This window comes from Astyanax mexicanus, unplaced genomic scaffold, assembly GCF_023375975.1.
Source record: "Astyanax mexicanus isolate ESR-SI-001 unplaced genomic scaffold, AstMex3_surface scaffold_34, whole genome shotgun sequence".
In the NCBI taxonomy this organism is placed as follows: Eukaryota; Metazoa; Chordata; class Actinopteri; order Characiformes; family Acestrorhamphidae; genus Astyanax; species Astyanax mexicanus.
The window spans coordinates 1,013,974-1,039,652 of record NW_026040044.1 but is presented as its reverse complement, the minus strand read 5'-3'; the positions used below and the strand labels follow the sequence as shown (position 1 = coordinate 1,039,652).

General features: G+C 38.3%; 2 protein-coding genes, 1 long non-coding RNA gene and 1 gene segment (V, D, J or C); 2 read left to right on the top strand and 2 right to left on the bottom strand.

Moving 5' to 3' along the window:
* The window catches only part of LOC111190008 (uncharacterized), a 751,666-nt gene that overhangs the window by 303,838 nt on the left and 422,149 nt on the right, over window positions 1-25,679 (bottom strand). The gene's annotated exons all lie outside the window — the stretch shown is intronic.
* The window catches only part of LOC125790039 (uncharacterized), a 280,980-nt gene that overhangs the window by 151,969 nt on the left and 103,332 nt on the right, over window positions 1-25,679 (top strand). The window lies entirely within an intron of this gene.
* LOC111196858 (probable non-functional immunoglobulin kappa variable 6D-41) lies at window positions 1,111-25,195 on the bottom strand. The segment is given in 2 exon segments: window positions 1,111-1,544; window positions 24,757-25,195. Coding segments are annotated over 2 exon segments (501 nt in total).
* LOC125790031 (uncharacterized) lies at window positions 7,622-17,514 on the top strand. Of its 3 annotated transcripts, XM_049473130.1 has the most exons (10): window positions 7,622-7,863; window positions 10,017-10,056; window positions 10,872-12,924; window positions 13,232-13,297; window positions 13,543-13,608; window positions 13,790-13,846; window positions 14,516-14,602; window positions 14,801-14,863; window positions 15,579-15,653; window positions 16,452-17,514. In XM_049473130.1, the coding sequence occupies exons 2-10, from the start codon at window positions 10,036-10,038 to the stop codon at window positions 16,664-16,666; spliced, it is 2,703 nt and encodes a 900-aa protein (XP_049329087.1). In that variant the 5' UTR covers window positions 7,622-7,863; window positions 10,017-10,035; the 3' UTR covers window positions 16,667-17,514. The 3 variants fall into 3 exon arrangements, with proteins under 3 accessions (XP_049329087.1, XP_049329088.1, XP_049329086.1); XM_049473131.1 differs by lacking the exon at window positions 7,622-7,863 and having other exon boundaries at window positions 9,696-10,056; window positions 12,809-12,924; XM_049473129.1 differs by lacking the exon at window positions 7,622-7,863 and having other exon boundaries at window positions 9,704-10,056.

Genomic DNA, 25,679 nt, shown 5'->3' with positions numbered 1-25,679 from the left:
AATTAAACTCATCTGGTCCATGTTTTAGAGAATGTTGGCTGTGTTAACTTCAGAGATTGAGAAAGGTTGCTATAATATCTGCTATCCATCCTTAAAGAGAGTTCTCACATTCATCAGCAGGTATTTCTCATTGTGAAATGCTGTAGGACTCTCAGGTGAAGATTGGGAACTCCTGGGAAAACAGTAAAATGAGAAAATACTTAAATATTTTAGTATCTGTCATCAGAGTAGATCAGGAAAACCCAAGAAGAAGAGCCCAAGACCAAGAAAACCTTAGGACATTAAAATAAATAAAGAAGAAGATTGAGCCAAAACAGCAAATGCTGATGGTCCAAATGAAGAAGGATGGACTAAAAATACAGAATCATCATCACAGATCATAGTGAGTTCTGGGAGAAAAGGAATATTATCACTTAATTAATGTTACAGGTGTTAAAACATGTTATACCTGGATCGAAATAGAAAGTTATTAGTTGCAGGTTATTATTAGTTTTCTCAACAAAAGTGTTTAAATTTGGAGGGAAATGTAGTACAAATATTTTATATATATATATATATATATATATATATATATATATATATATATATATATATATATATATATATATTATAGTGGATAGATTGACAGTCATGAGCAGAAAGCTCTGCAGTCTTCATTGTTTATGGATGTAAATGTAAGAAGAACCTTCAGAATCAAATTTGGGATGTTTGAGTTTAACGTGACTCCATTTGGACTATTTTAGGCATCAGTATGTATCTGAATTCAGATGTTTCTACTGAACCAGAACACCAGTAAACTCTCTGTAGGCTCATATTTTACAGTTAAGGCTGCTAGATTGTGGACTGTTATAGGTCTTGGAGACGGTTGTTTTACAGTAAATTAATATTTTTTTAATGGTTTATTTTTTGTTCGTTTTATTACATAACACCCTTTGAATCCTACACCTCACAAATAACCCAAATTATGAAAAAACGAAAACTAATACTAGAATTAATAAAAAATAACTTTATAACTTTTTAACTTTAGTGCATGTTTTTACATTACATTACATTACATTTGGCAGACGCTTTTGTCCAAAGCATGTATTGTTTGTTAGTGTATAATGTGTGTGTGTGTGTGTGTGTGTGAGTGTGTTAGTGTGTGTGTAGTTCCTGCAGTAGGTGCAGCAGTGCAGTGTGTGAGTGAGGGGGTTTTTGTACAGCTCTGTAACACTGTGTGAACACAGCGCTACTACTGATCTCATGGTAACTCTTACAGTAATAATCTGCTGCATCTTCAGGCTGGATGTTACTGATGGTCAGAGTGAAGGAAGATCCAGATCCACTACCACTGAAACCAGCTGAAATTCCTGACTGTAACTGATTTACATATTTAATCAGGAGTTTAGGAGCTTCTCCAGGTTTCTGCTGATACCAGAATAATCCTTCATCCCCATCACCATAGCGATGCACTGCAGGATTGGTTGTACAGCTGATTTTAACTGTTTCTCCTGCAGACGAGGACGTTACAGGAGTCTGAGTCACCGTCACCTGACCACTGGATCCTGAAAGTGAGTAAAAAGGTTAATTCACATATTTTACAACGGTTTAGAATTAAAAAAATATTCCGCTTGAAATTGTCCAGCAGTGTGAAACAGGTTAGTTACTCTGAATCCAGAGAGTGAGAGTCCAGATGAAGATGGAGAAGAAAGTCATGGTTGCTGTGGGTGAAGTTGCTGGGCAGCAGCTCTCAGTCATGAAGTGTTAAACTCACAGGACTATAAACACTAGCAGAGCACTGAAGCATGGGCTGATAATGCAAAGTGGAACCTCTCTATGGAAATATCTAGAACCCCTCCTGAACCTAAAACACAACAAAGAAAACACTCTAAATATTACAGAACAATATTACACTCACACCATTTTATACACCCAGATTCTGACTGGATACATCTGATACATATCCAGAGGACTGAGTGTGTGTATGTGTGTGTGTGTGTGTGTTTACAATGCTATACTTGTGAGGACCACCGCAAGTTTTAGACCTTTCGAGTGAGGACATTTTCGGGAAGTGAGGACATTTTGCCGGTCCTCACTCGTTTTTCATTGCAATCGCCTCCTTATAGCCTCCTGATGCTCCTGACCAATTTTCAGCATGGTCCTCATTTCATGCTAAATATGGGTTTTTAGACATAAACACACATGCTCACTAGCGCCCCTGTAGGCTCCTGATGAGCGCAGCACTCAGATTATTAGAGGGGGCGTGGAAAGCTAATCCATTTTTCTTATTGGTCCGGTTTTTTGGACCAATGAAAAATTCAGACACTGTTTCCAGGCAGTTCACAGGCTAGAGAGTAGATATACATGTATTTGCATTATTCAAAAATCAGATATATACTACTAAATATCTCCAGGTAACCGAGGATTCATCCAACTGCCGAAATACCCTCCAGCTTTCACACAGACAACAATACAATCCCGGACAGCCTCTCACTTCAACTGCGCGGGTCAGCGGTTAGCATAGCCGCTAGCGCTTCACTAGGCCATTACGCCGAGAAGAAGAAGCCCGCCTACAAGTCTGTCTGACGAATAGCGACCGAATATCTACAGGTGCCATCCAATCCGGTTCTAGAAATGGTCTCAGTGAACGTCTGATCTGCAGAAACAGCGTTTATGATAGGCTAAATCCTCCGTCCGTTAAAGCACGGCGCTTTACCCGCGTTGGACCGGAGCGCGTTCAAAATTCCCCCGCGAGCCCGCGGCGGGATAATAATAATACACATTAACACTGACCCCAGTTAAACCAGTTCACCAACACCACCGTGGCCAGGTATTAGACCAATCAAACACGCGGCCTGCACTGCTAAGTTACCGTGTACTGACCACACAGTTACCCGAACACAGGGTCAGCGCTGCTGCTGACCACACAGTTACCCAAACACAGGGTCAGCGCCGCTGCTGACCGCACAGCTACCCAAACACAGGGTCAGCGCCGCTGCTGACCACACAGCTACCCAAACACAGGGTCAGCGCCGCTGCTGACCACACAGCTACCCAAACACAGGGTCAGCGCCGCTGCTGACCACACACAGCTACCCAAACACGGCGGTCAGGGTCCCCCAGCTCAGACTGCGCAGCGGCGGCCATTAAATACAGTTTATCTTACCTTTAATAGAAGCTGTAGCGATGAAAACGGCTTTACACTGCAGACAGGTCCATTCAGTAACAAAGCAGCAGCGGCTCTTCCAGTAAACACCCGAAAGTGGCTGTAACCCGTCCGTTACAGCAAAGTTTCTTCCGTTTAAAAGTTTAGTCCGCGGCGCTCGTTCACCGTTTAGCGATGTGTCGTTCGCGAATATTCCGGTTCTAAGAGCCGGCTCTTTGAAGTGAACGATTGGAACCGGCTCCACAATGGGAGCCATTTTAGGATCCTATTTGGGAACTGTTCTTTTCCTTCAGTATCTCGCTGTCCCTCCGCCTCCCTGTCGTTGCGTTTGTGCTCTGTAAGTGCCACAGAGCCGACAGTTTTTTTTTTCCAACGTGCCCCACCCATCTGACCAATCACATGCAGCTTTCAATTACGTGACGGGGAAACACTAAAAAATGTGTTGTTATGCAGCATTTTTACTCATCACAAGTGCTTAAAAGTGTCAATAATAAAACAAAATGTTAGGTTTAACCTATTAATTATTTAAAGTAAGAAATATATATGAGCCGTTAGAGCCGCATCTCAAAATAGAGCCGAAAATCCCATCACTATCACCGTTTAGTTCGCTGATTCATATTCATATTTTCGAAGCTTGCGAATCGACTCGCTCCCATATTCAGCGAACATATTGAGGGAATGAACAACCTGAGCCGACTCTGTTCCTCAGTTCCTTCTATGAGACTCGGTCTGAGTGAGAGCCCCGGATAACAGTCAACTAACTGTTCTGATCAAAGATCAGTGTTTAAAACGAGTCATTTTGTTCAAGAGATGCTGTTTTTATTAACTTTATTCATTTTATTAACTGTATTTATACTGAATCATCATACTGAACATATGACTGAATCGAGTCTATATTTAGACGTACTCAGAGGCTATGTGTTATACTGACAGCCATATAAAATACACACAAGGTAATAAATTGAGATTTCTTTATTTTATATGGACGTCTTTCATGTATTGTAAATCACGGATCATGTAGCAATTTATCCCTGCTATAAATCCAGCACAAGACCAGCTGGTCATTCAGAAAAACATATGCTGGTTAGTTTAGCCAGCTATATTTTGTCTGGATGACCAGCTGATCTTGAACTGATTTTTTTTTAGCAGGGATATTGATTATAAATAAGGCATAAACAAAATCATTGCACTTACAGCCAACACCATATATTATCTTTTTACAGTAAAATTTGTAAGCTGTAAACTGTTTCATATTCCTGATAACCAAAAGAAAACCCAAACATTGCAGGTTATTGATCAAAACATGGTAGAATTATTGCAAATACCAAAAAAAATTATTTACAGTAGGGCTGGACCCGAACATTCGGGTATTCGGATATTCGTTTTTTTTCCCTTTCCAGAGCTCCACCTCACTCTAAAATCACACTTCTGTTCAGGTTAATGGCGTTATAAGAGAGGCAGAGATGCTCCCAAGTCTTTGGTGAGGAGTCCGAGGCAAGTCTCAAGTCTCTTCTGGCGAAATAAAAGTCAAAGTATTTATCCGTGAGGCAAATAAGGCCTGCTCTTAAAAATAGTGAAAAATCAATAACGAAATTTAATAATAGACAGAAAAATAAATATGAAATTGGAAAATAACCAACTAAACTAAGCCCAATACAATCTAATCTAACGAATTTCAAAAGATCAAAAACGAAAAACTCAGCAAAAGAATAGAACAATAAAGTAATATTAATAAAAACCGCAAATATCTGCCTGAATCACCCGCTGCATGAACACGGGCCGGGAATTTCGAGAATTTCCACCGCTTTCCGCGGGCCCTGTCAGGTTCGGCGAAAGAAAATGGTCTGTTTTAATGTAAGAAATCACATTGTGATTTTTGTGATGTTTCACCAGTTACAGCTTATCTGCGCGTTAATAGCTCAACGCATGAATTCATCAGTGCGCTGCACCTCGCGTGATCGCGGGGGATTTGGCGCGTCTGTTAAGCAAGATATTGGACAGTTTTGGGGGCAGAGATAGCATACATATACATACACATACATATACATATAGCACATACATCTCAGATTTTTAGTTTAATGCTCTACTAAATTAATGTGGATTTAATTGGAAAATTTAATTGGAGGAGCAGAGACAGCTTGACGGTTGTAGTGTAATAATTAAAATGTAAAGAATGATGTCTGAATGAATTTCCTATAATCTAATATAATTTAACATGGTTTAAGAATATAAAGTAATTTCTAAACAAACGAACTATTTTATATTGAGCTTATAGCCCAAGTGCAAAAACACAAAATCAGTAATCGGGCTAATAACTGCACAATCATTAAACCGAAATACACCAAGAACAGTAACATAATTTACAATGACTTTCCTCTACTCTAATATATATATATATATATATATATATATATATATATATATATATATATATATATATATATATATATATATATTTGTTTTTTTGTTTTAAGCAAATAGCTTAGGTGTGAAAACACAAAAGCCATGATGTGGGGAAGTAGACATTCCGGGGTGAAAACACCAAAAAAAAAACGGGGTGAAAACACCAGAGCAGGCAGTGCAGTCCGAGCACACAGCACAACATAAGGAGACATAATGCACTCCATATATTCAGGACTGCAGTGAAATAAATTATGCTGTACAGATTTAATCTGCTTCTAGTAGATATTTAATGAGAAATAAGAACAGTGTGAATTAAAAAAAACAGACATCTATCACAGACCATTTTCTTAAACCTTGTGTCCGACCCGTGAGGAAAGGGATGGGGATTTTTTTTTCGGGGCCCGGTGTCCGTGGAAAATTTTGCAATATATTAAGGGGGCCGTGATTTGCACTTTTTCGTACTTTAATTCGTTTTTAATACGGCTTTTTTAACGAATATTTGAATATTCGCTACAAAGCCGAATATCCCGAGCTCAAAAAACGCTATTCGGGCCAGCCTTAATTTACAGGTGAATATAAGATATATTTGACTAGAATAGAATCTCCTGAAAATAATATCTGACATGTGACTGTCTCCTATAAATGCTTTGTAATATATAGAAAGATAAAGGTAGTGTAAACTACAAATACATTCTTAAAAACTGACCTGGTTTTCAAAGGGTTAATAATAGTACTTATCTAGCTATATAGAAGTTATGTACGTGTACAACTCATGTTTTTGTGTTTTATCCATCATGTTTTTGTGTTGTTACTGGATGTCAATAAATCTGCTTTAAAACAACATCAGTTGTTAAAAACTCTATATAAATACATGTGACTACGTTAACTGTGTTTTGCTGTTGGATAATCAAATGTACACTCTCTTGAATTGTATTGGCTGGGCATAAAATAAAGGGCAGCGGCTCTGAGGATTTGCTCAGAGCCAATTCTGTGCCTCATTTTCAACATAGAATTTTATTAATACCTTTACATTGTGGTAATAAATGTGGTAGAAAACAACGAGTATTTTCAACCCCATGATGCCAATGCCAGCACTTTTCTGTTAGGTACATTTATGATATTTTTTTCTGTGCCATGGTTTTGATACTTGGAGCACATGTTGGACATCTCAGGTTTCATTTCAGTTTTAAGTAGCCACACTTATGCAGTCCCAGAGGTCTAGACATATTTTGATGTTTTCTATGTGTACCCAATTGTATAGAATAATAAACCAAACAAATTTAGTTTTGATAAATGGCCTTCAAAAACAATTTAAACATATGTATGCATTCAAACATAAAAGTATCTACAATACAATTAAATATCAAAACAACACAATATAAATAAGGCCACACAATTAAATATTTTACTGCTCTACATGTCTCTGCATTCAGAGTACATTAGCAAGAAACTGAGGAGGACCATGCCATCTGCATGTATAAAGGTTACTACAATACATTTAAATATCAAATCTGCATCAAATAAATAAGGCTACAAAACAAGATTCTTATACCTAACAAGTCTTTTATTTTAGTCAGTGAGACAGTTGGGCATGTACTTTACTTCTGATCAGAGTTTGAAGTTTGTTGCAGCAGACAGTGTTACTCGCAGATCATGCTTAGTGTTCAACCTATTTTTCTGCTTTGACTTGAGCTGTACTAATATAAAAAAAGCCACAGCCGAAGCCTGTTGTGTTTCTGCTGTGCCGAAATCACTACCCCCGCCATCTTCTTGAGTTTAAAGACAGGAAGACGGTGCGCGGCGAGGGGTTGCTTTTTTCTGACAGGGCTGCTGAATTAGGCACAACACTGGCAAACGAATGGTGTCGTCTGATTCGCGTCTCTGTCTTTTCTCAAATATAAAAGACGAGTACAAAATCAGATGAACATTAATTATTATTATTAATTATAATAGTATGATTTTTTATTCATTATAAAATGAATACATTATTTTATTAATTTGTTATATTATTTATTATTTTTTAAAGGTATTTATTTTATACATTTTTTTTTTAAAGACCTACTGGGGAGGCTTGGTTCCCTAACCGATTCTTTTAAACCTGCATTCATACAACCACGGCGCTATTTAAGGGGAACAAAAAAATAGGAATACACAGCTGTTAAGGCAATAAAGACAGAAGCGTACCAAAGGGTCGATTCATTTAAATGAATCGCACTCCGAATCGCGAATCAAGGCCGCCATTTTAAAGCCACTCACTCTACATGTTGCAGAGGCATTCTCTTGAGCTGCGGCACCACTCCAGCTTTTAAAACCAGGTGAGCGTTGTTTCTCTTATCTTATCATGCTTTTTAAACGTATTGTCTGTGTAATCTTGATAAAATAAAGGTGTAAGTGTTAGTCTTTGGTAAACACACGTTTCTTTAGTATTAGTTAAACAGAGCAAACTGTATAGGCTATTTTGGTTAGTTAGCGTTAGTTAGTTCTCCGCTGTGTGTCGGTGCTGGGGTCGGCAAAAAAAATATGAACACCTGGGGAAAGTAGTATTTAAGTAGTTTTATGAAGTATGTACAAAAACTGCTTTACTCTAACTCTGCTTTCTCTGCCTTTGTTCACTCTAACGCTGATTCCCATCCCCCCACTTTACTCTAACTCAGTCTCACCCCCCCCCCTTTACTCTAACTCTGCTTTGTCTGCCTTTGTTCACTGTGATTCCCATCCCCCCACTTTACTCTAACTCAGTCTCACCCCCCCCCCCTTTACTCTAACTCTGCTTTGTCTGCCTTTGTTCACTGTGATTCCCATCCCCCCACTTTACTCTAACTCAGTCTCACCCCCCCCTTTACTCTAACTCTGCTTTGTCTGCCTTTGTTCACTGTGATTCCCATCCCCCCCACTTTACTCTAACGCAGTCTCACCCCCCCCTTACTCTTAAACCTGCTTTCACCCCCCCTTACTCTTAAACCTGCTTTCACCCCCCCTTTACTCTTAAACCTGCTTTCACCCCCCCCCTTACTCTTAAACCTGCTTTCACCCCCCCTTTACTCTTAAACCTGCTTTCACCCCCCCCTTTACTCTTAAACCTGCTTTCACCCCCCCCTTTACTCTTAAACCTGCTTTCACCCCCCCCTTTACTCTTAAACCTGCTTTCACCCCCCCCTTTACTCTTAAACCTGCTTTCACCCCCCCTTACTCTTAAACCTGCTTTCACCCCCTTTACTCTTAAACCTGCTTTCACCCCCCTTTACTCTTAAACCTGCTTTCACCCCCCTTTACTCTTAAACCTGCTTTCACCCCCCCTTTACTCTTAAACCTGCTTTCACCCCCCTTTACTCTTAAACCTGCTTTCACCCCCCTTTACTCTTAAACCTGCTTTCACCCCCCTTTACTCTTAAACCTGCTTTCACCCCCCTTTACTCTTAAACCTGCTTTCACCCCCCTTTACTCTTAAACCTGCTTTCACCCCCCCTTACTCTTAAACCTGCTTTCACCCCCCTTTACTCTTAAACCTGCTTTCACCCCCCTTTACTCTTAAACCTGCTTTCACCCCCCTTTACTCTTTAACCTGCTTTCACCCCCCCTTTACTCTTAAACCTGCTTTCACCCCCCTTTACTCTTAAACCTGCTTTCACCCCCCTTTACTCTTAAACCTGCTTTCACCCCCCTTTACTCTTAAACCTGCTTTCACCCCCCTTTACTCTTAAACCTGCTTTCACCCCCCCCCTTTACTCTAACCCTGCTTTCACCCCCCCTTTACTCTTAACCCTGCTTTCACCCCCCCCCCCTTTACTCTAACCCTGCTTTCACCCCCCACTTCATTCTAACTCTGCTTTCACCCCCCCCTTTACTCTTAACCCTGCTTTCACCCCCCACTTCACCCTAACTCTGCTTTCTCACCCCCCTTCACTCTAACTCTGCTTTTTCACCCTCCCTTCACCCTAACTCTGCTTTCTCACCCCCCCTTTACTCTAACTCTGATTCCCATCCCCCCTACTTTAACTTTTTAAATCCTATCTGGACGACGGGATTAGTATTTTAGGGGGTTCTGGGTAATTTTCTTTTTTATGGGGGTTTTTATCCTCTGTGATTTTACTCCCGTTCAGAACGATCACGTACATGTTTCTCAGACGTCCTCTGAGAAAATTACAGGCTGAATCATCTACTGTTTTTCTATGGAGGAGCTTTTAAATTGCAGTCTGTATGCAGGAGTTTTATCACTGAGTAGAAGTGTGAAATATATTTTTTCCACAGGAAAAATCTTGATATCCTATATTTCTGAAATCCTATATTTCTGCTTTCATATCTCCATATGTGTAAATTTAGGTTAATTAGATTAGATTAAAAGACTAATAGATAAGCTGGTGTAAAACCATGTCAGTCAGTTCTCAAACAATTGCTATAGTGGTTTATGTATATTGCTTGTTTTCCTTTTCACTGTGCAGTATTGCTTACTCCTTATATTGTTTTGCAGATTCAACAACTACAGAAAAATGGCATTGGAGGCTGAGCAGGTATATATTTTGTCATTTTAATAATGCATCCTGTTACCGTAGGAGTTGTTCATCCAGAAATTATATTGTTTAAACTGTTTAAACTTTACTTAAATGTCAATTCACCAAGACATGTTTAGAGTTTCCTTAGTATGGAACTGGAACTGCAAGTCTGTCAATGCTAACAATGCAACTCAAGTCATCTAAAGAGTCCAGCTGTTTCTATAAGAATTATTCACCAAAACATCGGTCATCATGTTCCCACAGCATGCTGACCTTAATTATTGGCTCACAGATTTCTCAGTGTGATTTTAGGACTCAAGTATTTTTGTTTAACGTTTGACCTCTATAAGACACTTGAGACAGCAGCAGAGCCAGTAGATCTTGGATCAGATGTCTCCTGTGTATGACAGTCATCATAGTTGCTCCTGAGTTGGTTGTCTAAGATGCTGGTCACATTTAGCTACACAAGTCTTATTATTTTAACATTTCACAGTAAATCATACTGTAGTGAACTAATTGAGAAGTTTTGGTGATGTGTGTTTTTATTGCAGAAACTTTACTCCTTAGGATAGTTTTTGTGAGTAATGCTAGCTTCAGAGCTCTAGTAACATGCAGCTAAATCTGTTCTTCAAAATATGTCTTGCCTGATTAAATACATCTGGGTTATACTATAGAGATTTTTTAGAGTGAATAATTCCTTTAGTATTTCTGAAGTTAAATAGTAGACTTTGAAGAGATTAAACAGGTGAAAGGGAGAGTCAAGGGGAGTATTGCTGTCCTGTTGGTTTGATTAGATGTTTTAGCTTTTGTTCAATATTTTTCTTTACTTATAGTTTCACTCAAGTTCTGAGGAGTCCATTAATTCTGCATACTCAGATGCTGACTACAAGCCATCATCCAGTAGTACTGATGACAGTGAGGTTTGCAGTAGTGATGAAAATTTGGATAATGACCAACAGTTCAATAGAACAAACACAAGTCCAGACAAGTGCAAAAAACAAACGAGGAAAACAAGAACCAATGGTGATGACGACAAAAACAAGTCTATTAGAACAAACAGAAGAACAGACAAGTCCAGAAAACCAAAGGGAACCAAAAGTGATAACAAAAACAAGTCTATTAGAACAAACAGAAGAACAGACAAGTCCAGAAAACAGAGTCCAAAAAAAACCACAGCTTCGAATATAACTGTGAAGGTTTGCAAAAAAAATCTAAATGGTAAACGAAAGTGGGACAAAAACCATTACTGCCTCTACTGTGGAAAGTCAAACAAAAAGTTAAGCAGGCATTTGGAACGTGCCCATATGGATGTCAGAGAGGTGGCTTATGCGTTCAGCTTCCCCTTAGGATCGAAGAAAAGAAAGGATCTATTAGAGGGGCTGCGGAATAAAGGTGACTATAAACATAACTTAGAAGTCCTTAAGAGTGGCCATGGGGAAATAGTGACGTGGAAACAACCTTCTTTTGAAGCTTCTGTCGATAATTACCTTCCTTGCCAGTACTGCTACGCCATGTTTGTGAAAAGTGATCTTTGGAAACATCAGGGAACTTGCAGAGCTAAAAATGATCCTGGGAAAGATGCTGAGAAAAAGAGCAACAGTAGAGTTCAGAAAGCATCTTCAAGCCTGCTACCCATTTCGGAGACCTCGGAGGCATTGGAGAATGTCATTCATGGAATGCAAAAAGATGCTGTGTCCTTTACTGTACGGAATGATGCGTTGATCTGTAAATATGGTAATGTGCTGCTAAATCGTGGGAAAAATAATGCAACTGGTTACATTTCTCAGAAAATGAGAGAACTGGGTCGACTCGTTGTGGCAGCAAAGGAAATTGATAAGAGTATTAAAAATCTTGAAGATCTGTGCCATGTATCCAAGTTTCAGGTGCTGCTGAAGGCAGTTAAAAGGATCTCTCAGTTTAGCCCAAGCAAGAATGCATACAGAAAGGCATCAACTGCTGTCAAAATTGGCTTCTCATTAAAAGGAGTGACTGATGTGCTTATTGGCCAGACTCTGGAAAATGATGATGACTTGGCTGAAAGGAATGCAAAGAAGTTCAAAGAACTTTTAGAACAGAAGTGGAAAGACAGTGTTTCTTTTAATGCACACAAAACAATGGAAGAGAACAGGTGGAACAAAGATGACGGTATCCCATTGACTAAAGATGTCATGATCCTCCAAGAGCACCTTAGAAAGGTTGAAGACGAAGCAAAACGGGAGTTGCTAGATGGCATCAACATGTCTGCTTATAAGGACCTGACTGAGAGCCTTCTGTCACAGGTCATTGTGTTCAATAGACGAAGGGAAGGTGAGGCCTCCCGCTTGACCTTAGACATGTACATGAACGCAAACAGGACCCCAGTAAATGGGGATATATTTCAAACACTAACACCGCTTGAGCAAGAACTGAGCAAGACCCTTACCAGAATAGAAATCAGAGGAAAGAGAGGTAGAAAAGTGCCAATTCTCCTACCAGATAGAACAAAAGCATCAATTGATTTCCTGATAGAAAAAAGAAAAGAAGCTGGTGTACCTGATCAGAACCCTTTTGTCTTCGCAAGACCTTCTGCAATGTCAAACTTTCGTGGCTGTGACTGTCTGAGGAGATTTTCAGAAGAGAGCAAGGCAGAAAACCCAGGACTCCTTAGATCAACCAAACTAAGAAAGCAGGTTGCTACACTTTGTCAGCTGCTGAATCTTGACCAGCAAGAGTTGGAGCAAGTTGCGAGATTCATGGGACATGACATTAGGGTGCACTGTGATTTTTACAGACAAACAGATAAAACACTTCAGCTGTCAAGGATCAGCAAACTTCTCTTTGCAATGGAGAAAGGCACGGAGACCATCAAAGGCCAGAATCTCAACACTCTTGACTTTTCACTTCCTGGTATGTTTCTGAATACATTTAAAATATTTGTCTAATATTCTAAACCCTTTTGAATAGGTTCTTTAAATGCCAGTTACTTTGTAAAAGATGTGTTTTTATTAATGTCCTATACGTTATTATACACATTAATACACGTGTTTAGACTGTTAATTATCATTTTAGGTGTTTAGGTTTTTGGTATTTCATTATACTCTACAAATATTTAATACTTATGAATCGGAAATTATCCATAACACCTGTGTCTTTCTGTAAATCCTTATAGTCCTTTTTATGAGATACTTAATGTAATGGTAATGAAAAATTGCAGGTAGCAGTATGGCACAAACTGACAGCCCACAGACAGACAGACCAGTAGTGAGCATGGAACCTCATGGTGAGTTTTTAGCATGTCAGCGGTAAAACACTAGTTTGTGTTTCACCACTGAACACATCGTAACATGGTGTGCAGAATTTGTAATCATCCTGTACCATAGTTCATGATGTAATAATAAATTGATGGCTATTTACAAACTTTGTTAAATGTTTTATCTGCACATTGATATTGTAATGTCTCCATATACAGCAGAATTGCCATAAGCTATTCCAGACAAACAGTTTATTATTGTTTTTATTTTACAGAGGATGATGAAGGTGTATCTGGCTTCACTGCCACAATCAAGAAGAAAAGGCGAATGGAGCCTCATGGTGAGTTTATCTTGTCTATTAGGGGTGGGAATCTCTAGGCACCTTACGTTTTAGATTTGATTACAATTCATTGCGACTATAAAAGTATCAATGTGTATATGTATGTGTATATATGTGTGTGTATGTATGTGTGTTTATTTATATATTTATATATTTTATAATGTTTTTTTGTTTATCACAGATGCTGATGATGGTGGCACCTGCACCGGGGTTAAGAGAAAGCTGACAGAAGATCCTGGTGAGTTTTAGTGTGTATTTATTGAAATGGTATGAAGTACACATAATGGGCCACAGAAAAATACATCAGTTACTGTGGCTAAATTAAAAACATATTTTGCCCCATCTGATTATATACATTTCTAACAGATTAAAGTATAATTAGCTGTTAGATGAAAGAATATTAATATTTGATTGAATGTTACTGACACATTTTTCTACATATAATAGAAAATATATTTAAATTAATTTGATTTGAAGTGACTCGGAGGCACATTAATGATCAGCCTAGTTAACGTGGTATATTTTTCACACTGCTCTGAAATTTAATGTAGATGTGACAAAAGCAGGGTAGCACCACATCATGCAAGCAAAAGTGACTGGAATTCTGATCTGGGAAAATGGCTAGTGTTACATTGACACTGTTTAGTCTAGCTGTTTCTGTGCATATTGTGAATGTGTTCCACTGTGTTTGAGAATAATGAATATTTACACCAATCAGTATATGTTCTCAAAGAGATTTAAGGCCTTATTTTAGTGATCTGTAGACGTGCCATTAATCATGCACCGTGTAGCTTAATTTAGGCTGTGTCTTTACTATCGTCATGATGGGAAGAAAAACTTGAAACACACACAAGGCATGTACTAATTCTCTTTTGGGGGTTCATTTTGATTTTATTATTTATTTTAGGATTTGACTCGCCAGAGAAGGAAAGACCGCAGAGGAGAAGGAAAGAAGTGGATGATGAAGATGACCGTGAATTTATAGAAATGGATGGTAAGTGTAGTTTATACGAATAAACATGAGCTTCATATTATCAGAAGGTGTTTTTCGTGCAGTGAATTAATTTACTGAATAAAAAACAGACCAAAGTAAGATGTTCTCAGCTGCTGTATAGAAAGTACATTAAGTAAACATCCATGAACTGCATTTGAACCTTTTGGAATGCAAATAAAATTGTTTCTCTTTTTACAGTGAACAAAAATTGTGAATCTGGCTCTAGTAATCAGCAGAAGAAGAAGCAGATAGAACAGCCCGGTAAGTTATTATGCCTATGGTAAGACAATAATGCTGAAGAACCACTGATTTACACAATAATATATAATATTTTATTATTATATATTTAATCCTTTCTGAATACATTTCAACATAGTCTGACTTCAGATAGATAGATAGATAGATAGATAGATAGATAGATAGATAGATAGATAGATAGATACTTTTATTGGTCCCCGAGGGGAAATTTTGGTAAGGGTAAGACCCTAAATGGTACCCTGACTGTGGTGAAGTGTATGCTATAAAAAGTGTACATATACAATATGAACCCAAAAAAATATTAACACATGAGGATATTGTATTTATTATAAAATACATGAGAGAGAGCCAGAATGGTCAGCCTTTATCACGCTAAAATGATGGCTTATGTTTGTAGCACAGTCAGTTCTACAGACAATAGATCAGAAAAGCTGTTCTCCTGAGAACAGTTGTTTTCTGGCTACAGCTTAAAATCCAGAGTGATGGAGTTAATGAGATATTTAGTGCTATTTCTCACTCTGTGGACAAAAGACATCAACCGTTTGATGTCCCAAAGATGTTGGTGTGTAATGTAAAAAAAAAAGTTATTTTCTTCTTCTGTCTCTCCATCGTCTATGAATCAGTACCTTTTTATTGTGGGTTTTAAAATGTATTAGAAAAGTTGGTGTACTAAAAATGATCTATATAAATTTTGTTTATTTTTTTTTTTTTTTTACAGAGGGTGATGGTGTCTCTAGCTCTGGCGCCATGACCAGCATGCAGAAGAGGAAGGCAGGGCTGATGGCAGAGCGCAGTGAGTTTCAGCTTTCTCAATATAAATTATTTCAGTCCATTTAAGAGAAGCACTGATGGTCCAGATGTTTTTACCTTTTAATCTCAGTCTGTAAAGAAATAGTTAGCAATATGACACATGATTCTGGTTGCTTGAATGGAAAACATGATGTCTCATGGCTCTTCATAAGAAGACTGGTGAACTAAAGAGGTTTAGGTGCACTTTGCCTGCATGTCAACTCTGGCTGCTTGAAACACTTTGTTATACAGGGATCATATGGGTGCTTGAAATCCTGGAAAATGCTTGAATTTTAACATTCAGGGGGATGGTAGATAGGCCTGGGTGGCATTTTACTTTCCGGACCTGGGTTACCCACCTCTACATTTTCAGTAAAACAAAAATATTGAAAGTTATTTGCCTAGTGGTGTTTAAATTGTGTAAATCTGACACAAATAAATGCATAATTCCTGCTATTTTTTCTCAGTAGTATAGTTGCTGTGAAGTGTGGAATAGTTTTGAGATATATTGATTATCGCTGAATCGCAGTTTTGAGATCATCTTTATCATTAACTCATGACAGCTGAAAGGTGCTGGAAAAACTTGAAAATGGGCCTTGAAAAGTGCTTGATTTTTACCTTGTTAAAGGTGTATGAACCCTGGTTATAGATTAGTCAGTTTATTACTGGATTGTTATTTTGCTCTGTAACACTGTTATCCAGATGTTATTTAGGTATTGCACCATTCTTACATTATATAATGAAAAAATCATCTAGGAAAATGTTGTGATTTCTCTAAACTTCACTTTGCTGTTGCTTTCAGAGAGATCTCAACCTAGGAGGCGTGGATGGAGTGAGGAGGAGCAGGCTGCGGTTTTAAAACATTTAGCTGTATTCATCGAGAGGCACCAGGTCCCTGGAAAAGCTGACTGTTTAAAATGTACTGAGACTGAGAGTGCCTTAAAACACAGAACATGGAGGGATGTTAAATACTTTGTCCATAATAGAATAGTGAGTCTTGCTAAAACAAATCCTTGAACGTATGCAATAATCCAATCATAAGCCATTTCTGCCGTTATGATTTCTCAGTACATGCATATTTTTACTGTTTTTTTATTTTTATTTTATTTTTTTATGCATTTATTTTGGTCTGCTGAATAATCAGCATTTTATAGGGCATTTTCACCTGAACGTCCGGACCACAGTTCTCACCATGTTTCATGTGTTTGTTACATTGTATGCAGTACATTTGTTCCAGTTAGTTTAGATTAGGTTTAGTGAGCTGAATAAATAACTACATCCTGTCCTCAATCAGATGACATGCTAAATTCCAGCAACAAAATATGTGTAAAACATTATTATCCTCAGCTTCCTTTTATTTGCCTGCATGCCAAGGGGAGTTGTGATATTGGCCAAACACTAGTTTTTTTTTTGTTTGTTTGTTTTTTTACTCCCTCTGTTAAAACCCCTTAACAACCCCGACTGTCATTTGTCTGCCGGACATTAAACCCCTAAAGAAATTTCTTGAATACAAATTAAACATTTCATGTCCACCAAAGTTTTATGTCTGCTAGTTTTAACATGCAGAATTTGGATTGATTTCTGTTACTAACTTGGAATTATTATTATTATTATTATTATTATTATTATTATTTATTATATTAAGTGGAGTAGAGTGAAGAGGCAGTGTCATGTAGAAAATGTTCAGAATGTAAATGTTATTTTACTGCAGAGAAACAGGATTTTGTATCACCTACACCTGTAGCCCATATACCGCACAAGGTATTTAAGGGGTTAAAGATTTCTGACCTGTTTTTTCCCTGTGACATTACTGGTCATTTAGTCAATAATATTGCTTTCAGAAGTAAAGTTTTACATTAATATTATTCTGTTTCTGATTTGTTTTTCTGATTCACTTTATCAAATGTTTGGCAAACCGGTTCTGAATTGAAATGTTTTAATTAGGTGAAATAAGTTTCAGAACCCAGTGAAGGATATTTTGGTCCAATTAAGAGCATCTTAATTAATGAATGAACCTGCACTAGCTAGAAAAGGGTTTTATTACACAAGTATCAGCTACACAAACAATCATACTCAATGTAAGCTGCCCCTTTATGCCCAGCCAATTCCCAATTCGTTCATTCATTTATTTGTATTGAGTTTAACAACTGATGTTGCAAAGCAGCTTTACTAATATCCAGTAACAACAATAATAAAACATAAAAACATGATGGGGTTGTTGTGCAGGTATGCAACATATCTATCTGTGTGTATATTAAATCACACATACACATACATTATTTATATATATGTGTTTAATAAAAACAGCATCTCTTGAACAAAATGACTCGTTTTAAACACTGATCTTTGATCAGAACAGTTAGTTGACTGTTATCCGGGGCTCTCACTCAGACCGAGTCTCATAGAAGGAACTGACTATTGAATCAACAGAATCGGCTCAGGTTGTTCATTCCCTCAATATGTTCGCTGAATATGGGAGGGAGTCGATTCGCAAGCTTCGAAAATATGAATCTAATACGAGTGAATCAGCGAACTAAACGGTGATAGTGATGGGATTTTCGGCTCTATTTTGAGATGCGGCTCTAACGGCTCATATATATTTTTTACTTTAAATAATTAATAGGTTAAACCTAGCATTTTGTTTTATTATTGACACTTTTAAGCACTTGTGATGAGTAAAAATGCTGCATAACAACACATTTTTTAGTGTTTCCCCGTCACGTAATTGAAAGCTGCATGTGATTGGTCAGATGTGTGGAGCACGTTGGGAAAAAAAAAACTGTCGGCTCTGTGGCACTTACAGAGCACAAACGCAACGACAGGGAGGCGGAGGGACAGCGAGATACTGAAGGAAAAGAACAGTTCCCAAATAGGATCCTAAAATGGCTCCCATTGTGGAGCCGGTTCCAATCGTTCACTTCAAAGAGCCGGCTCTTAGAACCGGAATATTCGCGAACGACACATCGCTAAACGGTGAACGAGCGCCGCGGACTAAACTTTTAAACGGAAGAAACTTTGCTGTAACGGACGGGTTACGGCCACTTTCGGGTGTTTACTGGAAGAGCCGCTGCTGCTTTGTTACTGAATGGACCTGTCTGCAGTGTAAAGCCGTTTTCATCGCTACAGCTTCTATTAAAGGTAAGATAAACTGTATTTAATGGCCGCCGCTGCGCAGTCTGAGCTGGGGGACCCTGACCGCCGTGTTTGGGTAGCTGTGTGCGGTCAGCAGCGGCGCTGACCCTGTGTTCGGGTAGCTGTGTGGTCAGCAGCAGCGCTGACCCTGTGTTTGGGTAGCTGTGTGGTCAGCAGCGGCGCTGACCCTGTGTTCGGGTAGCTGTGTGGTCAGCAGCGGCGCTGACCCTGTGTTCGGGTAGCTGTGTGGTCAGCAGCGGCGCTGACCCTGTGTTCGGGTAGCTGTGTGGTCAGCAGCGGCGCTGACCCTGTGTTCGGGTAGCTGTGTGTGGTCAGCAGCGGCGCTGACCCTGTGTTCGGGTAGCTGTGTGTGGTCAGCAGCGGCGCTGACCCTGTGTTTGGGTAGCTGTGTGGTCAGCAGCGGCGCTGACCCTGTGTTCGGGTAGCTGTGTGTGGTCAGCAGCAGCGCTGACCCTGTGTTCGGGTAACTGTGTGGTCAGTACACGGTAACTTAGCAGTGCAGGCCGCGTGTTTGATTGGTCTAATACCTGGCCACGGTGGTGTTGGTGAACTGGTTTAACTGGGGTCAGTGTTAATGTGTATTATTATTATCCCGCCGCGGGCTCGCGGGGGAATTTTGAACGCGCTCCGGTCCAACGCGGGTAAAGCGCCGTGCTTTAACGGACGGAGGATTTAGCCTATCATAAACGCTGTTTCTGCAGATCAGACGTTCACTGAGACCATTTCTAGAACCGGATTGGATGGAACCTGTAGATATTCGGTTGCTATTCGTCAGACAGACTTGTAGGCGGGCTTCTTCTTCTCGGCGTAATGGCCTAGTGAAGCGCTAGCGGCTATGCTAACCGCTGACCCGCGCAAATAAAGTGCAGATAAAGTCCAGTATTTAATAATCACTCTAAACCAGAACTCTAAAGGTATTCGGTGGTTAGGCTATTTTCAGAGTGTATTTCTATTGTAAAAATATTTGCACCGCTGGGGGCGGTGCTGAGGTTTATGCGCAGATTCATAATAAGGTATTTGCATATTCTGCCTAGTAACCACTCATGTCCTCACTCCTGTGGTGAAAAACTTTTTTGCTAACTCTGCAGCTGATTGGTTAAGTCTCAGTTTGAAGTGATGACCCGCATCTGGACGACATCTAGAGGCTAAACACTCGAACTGCTGCTCTCTAACTACTGCAGAAACTATGGTCCTCAGTTCACCGGGGCTTTTACCCGGTCCCCACTTATACGCAATTGTAGGAATGTGTGTGTGTGTGTGTGTGTGTGTGTGTGTGTGTGTGTGTGTGTGTGTGTGTGTGGTTCATCACTGGAGTGTAACAGAGGTTTTTGTACGACGGCTTCATTGGAATGTATCACTGTGGTACACTTTCGGTGGAGGAACTAAACTAACTATAAGTAAGTCTCTCTTTTACATTTTTAACGAGAAAAATCCAGAATTCAGTGAGACTTTATAATGATGCTAGTTTTTAAAACATGTACAATTAAATATATATATAAATTATAATGACAGAATCATGATATAATGTAATTAATGTAACTGGAGCTAGAAATAATTAAATAGTATATTAGTAACATTTTATAAGACCCATATCAGCTGAAACTTCATCCTAAAGAAATATGGTGAACATATCTGGAATTCAAGTCAAGTCAAGTAGTTTTATTGTCAGTGCTGCATATGTACAGGACATACAGAGAATTGAAATTACGTTACTCTCTTCCCAATTTTACAGCAAGTACAGATAATAGATATAATAAAGGAGAATGGGAGACACTATGTGTACAATATAGTTGTATATACAGTTGTTGTACATCAGTTATGACTATTTTATAATAATAACAATAGTGCTTATATAAGTATTATATTTACAATTATCATTAATGTACATGTTCTTTAGCCTAAAGTATCACACTACTGTACATAAACTATGTATAAATGTTTCTATTAAATAAATAAGTAATGATATTTGAGTTGATGAATTAGTTTAGATTATAATTACTATATATAGTGGTGGCATTGGATTTTTATAGATTCTATACTCTACATTCAGTCTCCGGCCCTGTGTGTCCTTAATATAATGTTTCAGGGTTTTATAATATTTATAAAGTTAAAAAGGTCTTTTACTATTTACAGTTAATGTAATATAAATATACATGGTTACTACTTCATAATTCATGATGGATAAATCAGGTTGTGTGTTATGCCATTATTTAAAATGCAGTGACACTATTAGTCACATTTTAATTAAAATTAAATGAAAATTATTAGGAACAACTTTTCAGCCCTTTTTATACAGAGGAAACTATTCTATATTATTATTATTATAAAAATCATTATGTTTATTACTAATCTAATACCTTGTAGTGAGTCATTTTTTAATTTATTGATAAAAAATTATTAATTGCGTTGAAGCTAAAATAAGACCAAAGCATTTACTCACTGAAAATATCCATCAATGTTATTGTTTCTATTAAACATAAGCTGATGGACATTGTTTTACCTGTGATTTAGCTTTCTGGACCTTCAAATTACTAAGAAACCTAAAAAGCAGATTAGTAGAACTTAACTGCTTATACAAATTGTCTTATAAATTTGTCTAACATATTGGTTTGTTATTAAATATTATAAAAATATATCAAATTTCATGATGGGTTAAATATGAATAAATCTAAAAATGACTTTGAAGCTAACTTTGTTCTAAAGTTTTTTTTTGCTGTAAAGACGTGATGGTGATGATTTGAAGATGTTGATAATAAAGTGAAGATGTTCTCCAGTGCTGGAGAGCATTGGTGCTGCTGCAGAGCTTCCAGTTGTGTCTCTATTGGAGTTGAGATCATTTCCAGAATACACTCACTGAGCGTTCCAGTGTTGGACACAGTTGGACTATTGGAGTTAGTGAATAGATCTGGGAGTGCACTAAATCTAATGCAGTCTGATTACGCTGTGGACTCACTATTAGTGCTTTCTAAATGGATCTTTGTTACTTAGTGACTTTAATCTCACTATACTGGAGTTTGGGGGTCCCACCATCAAGCCTTATACCCTTATACCCCTTATACTACATGGGGGGTGTAGGTAGGTAAAGCTGATTTGGGACCATGTCTGTTCTAAACAGTGTGTGTGTGTGTGTGTGTTCTCTCTCCAGCCGGTCCCACGGTGAAGCCCTCCGTGTCTCTGCTCCGCCCCTCCTCTCTGCAGCTGTCTGAGGGCTCCGCCTCTCTGCTCTGCCTGCTGTCTGGCTACTCTCCACAGGGGGCGCTGGTCAGCTGGACGGTGGACGGCTCAGAGGTGAAGGACGGGGTTCTGACCAGTGCAGAAGAAGAGAAGAACGGCCGCTACAGCCGCAGCAGCACCCTGACCCTCAGCAAAGCACTCTGGGAAAAGAGGGAGGAGTTTACCTGCACCGTCACCCACGAAAAGGTGGTTCAGCCAATCAGGTTGAGGAAGAGCGAGTGTGAAGGCTAGCAGCTCCAAGATAGAAGTGAACATAGAGCTGCTTCCACCTGCATCTCCAATAGAGTGTAAATTCTACACAGTGCTGATATTTGTGTCTTTACTCTGGTCAGTGTGCTGTAGCTGTCCCCATACTTTTGCTGTGCTGAAATAAAGCTGGATTTTGGACACTGTGTGTGTTGTATTGTAATGAATGCTGATGATCAGTGTTGGTAGAGAGTGTGTTTAGCTGCAGCTTCAGTGCAGTGCTGTGTGTGTTGTGCTTGAGTGAGTTTGGCTGAATGAAGCTGAACATCTGCTGAAAGTTCTGCTCTATTCTGGGAGAAAGAGGACCAATCAGGACTGTTCAGGCAGATCTGAGCTCCACTGGTTGGAGGGGGGTCTGGTTTCACTTCTGTCTTCTGTCTTTACTGCTGCTGATAACAGTAAACACGAGTCCAATCAGATCAAACACACATTTAACAAAGTTTCAGATAAATTTAAGAAGAATTTTCTACATGGGTATTAAAATAGTTACATTTAGATTTATTTAGATTAAATAAAACCCTGAAAATGTATCTCTTACAACTACCAGGACTAGGAATGTACTCTTCATGCACCTGCTTGAACATGTGTGATTGTCTACAGATATGAAATATGAAGACTGATAATTCTACTTTAATGATATTTTGTGTAGATTATTTTTACAAACCTTTTAAAATCTCTTCATATTACATCAAAGACCTGGTTTATCTGGCAATAGTTGAGGAGTGCATGGGTTTTACCCAGAGTGAGTTATCAGACCAGGAGTGGTTAGATATGGGCACCACCACTAGATGGAGCCCATGTAAAAATAAGCTGGGCTGTAAAGATGCAGTCTATTTCTGGAGTCCAACTTACTCCCAGTAAGAATCATAAAATTAAACTCATCTGGTCCATGTTTTAGAGAATGTTGGCTGTGTTAACTTCAGAGATTGAGAAAGGTTGCTATAATATCTGCTATCCATCCTTAAAGAGAGTTCTCACATTCATCAGCAGGTATTTCTCATTGTGAAATGCTATAGGACTCTCAGGTGAAGATTGGGGACTCCTGGGAAAACAATAAAATGAGAAAATACTTAAATATTTTAGTCATCAGAGTAGATCAGGAAAACCCAAGAAGAAGAGCCCAAGACCAGGAAAACCTTAGGACATTAAAATAAATAAAGAAGAAGATTGAACCAAAACAGCAAATGCTGATGGTCCAAGTGAAGTAGGATGGGCTACAAATACAGAATCATCATCACAGATCGTAGTGAGTTGTGGGAGAAAAGGAATATTATCACTTAATTAATGTTACAGGTGTTAAACATATTATACATGAATGTAAATGGAAAATATTAGTTCCAGGTTATTGGTTTTCTCATCAAAAGTGTTTAAATTTGGAGGGAAAATGTAGTACAAATATTATATATATTATAGTGGATAGATTGACAGACTTGAGCAGAAAGCTCTGCAGTCTTCATTGTTTATGGATGTAAATGTAAGAAGAACTTTCAGAAACACATGTGGGATGTTTGAGTTTAACGTGATTCCATTTGGACTATATTGGGCACCAGCATGTATCTAAATTCAGATGTTTCTACTGAACCAGAACACCAGTAAACTCTCTGTAGAGTCATATTTTACAGTTAAGGCTGCTAGATTGTGGACTGTTATAGGTCTTGGAGACAGTTGGTTGTTTTACAGTAAATTAATATTTTTTTAATGGTTTATTTTTTTCGTTTTATTACATAACACACTTTGAATCCTGCAGCTCACAAATAACCCAAAGTATGAAAAAACTAAAACTAATAATATAATTAATAAAGTAATAACTAATATTAAGCACTAATAAAAAATAGAAATTAGCATACACACTCTAAAAACTAATTGAAGTAAAAACTAAATAAAATAAACTATAATAGAAATTTTAAATTATTATAACCTTGGTGTATATAGTGTGTAAGTGTGTGTGTATTGTGTAGCTCCTGCAGTAGGTGCAGCAGTGCAGTGTGTGAGTGAGGGGGTTTTTGTACAGCTCTGTAACACTGTGTGAACACTCCACCACTGTGGTAACTCTGACAGTAATAATCTGCTGCATCTCCAGGCTGGATGTTACTGATGGTCAGAGTGAAGGAAGATCCAGATCCACTACCACTGAAACCAGCTGAAATTCCTGACTGTCTCCTGTTAGTATAATAGATCAGGAGTTTAGGAGCTTCTCCAGGTTTCTGCTGATACCAGGAGACTTCAGGAGTAGAACCGTATGGTGCAGAACTGAATCTACAGCTGATAGAAAGTGATTCTCCTGGAGAAACTGATTTCACTGTAGGAGTCTGATCCACAGTCACCTGACCACTGGATTCTGAAAGAATGAATAAATAAAATAAATGAAATCTTACAGTTATTAGAAAATGTAAAAGATGAGAAACAGTATGTTCTATTGTACTGTATAAGTACAGAAATGAATTTAGAGCTGCAGATAGAAATGAAGGACTTACCCTGAATCCAGAGAGTGAGAGTCCAGATGAAGATGGAGAAGAAAGTCATGGTTGCTGTGGGTGAAGTTGCTGGGCAGCAGCTCTCAGTCATGAAGTGTTAAACTCACAGGACTATAAACACTAGCAGAGCACTGAAGCATGGGCTGATAATGCAAAGTGGAACCTCTCTATGGAAATATCTAGAACCCCTCCTGAACCTAAAACACAACAAAGAAAACACTCTAAATATTACAGAACAATATTACACTCACACCATTTTATACACCCAGATTCTGACTGGATACACCTGATACATATCCAGAGGACTGAGTGTGTGTGTGTGTGTGTGTGTGTGTGTGTGTGTGTGTGGTTCATCACTGGAGTGTAACAGAGGTTTTTGTACGACGGCTTCATTGGAATGTATCACTGTGGTACACTTTTGGTGGAGGAACTAAACTCACTATAAGTAAGTCTCTCTTTTACATTTTAAATGAGAAAAATCCAGAATTCAGTAAGACTTTATAATGATGCTAGTTTTTAAAACATGTACAATTAAATATATATATAAATTATAATGACAGAATCATGATATAATCTAATTAATGTAACTGGAGCTAGAAATAATTAAATAGTATATTAGTAACATTTTATAAGACCCATATCAGCTGAAACTTCATCCTAAAGAAATATGGTGAACAGATCTGGAATTCAAGTGAAGTCAAGTAGTTTTATTGTCAGTACTGCATATGTACAGGACATACAGAGAATTGAAATTACGTTACTCTCTTCCAGTTAATGTAATATAAATATACATGGTTACTACTTCATAATTCATGATGGATAAATCAGGTTGTATGTAATGCCATTATTTAAAATGCAGTGACACTAATAGTCGCATTTTAAATAAAATTAAATGAAAATTATTAGGAACAACTTTTCAGCCC

What these genes read in the sequence shown, in the direction of transcription:
- LOC125790031 (XM_049473130.1), top strand. Translation starts at nt 10,036, where the DNA reads ATGGCATTGGAGGCTGAGCAG. An exon ending in TGAATTTATAGAAATGGATG is followed by an intron (nt 14,603 to 14,800) that starts GTAAGTGTAGTT and finishes CTCTTTTTACAG; the next exon opens with TGAACAAAAATTGTGAATCT. An exon ending in GAAGCAGATAGAACAGCCCG is followed by an intron (nt 14,864 to 15,578) that starts GTAAGTTATTAT and finishes TTTTTTTTACAG; the next exon opens with AGGGTGATGGTGTCTCTAGC.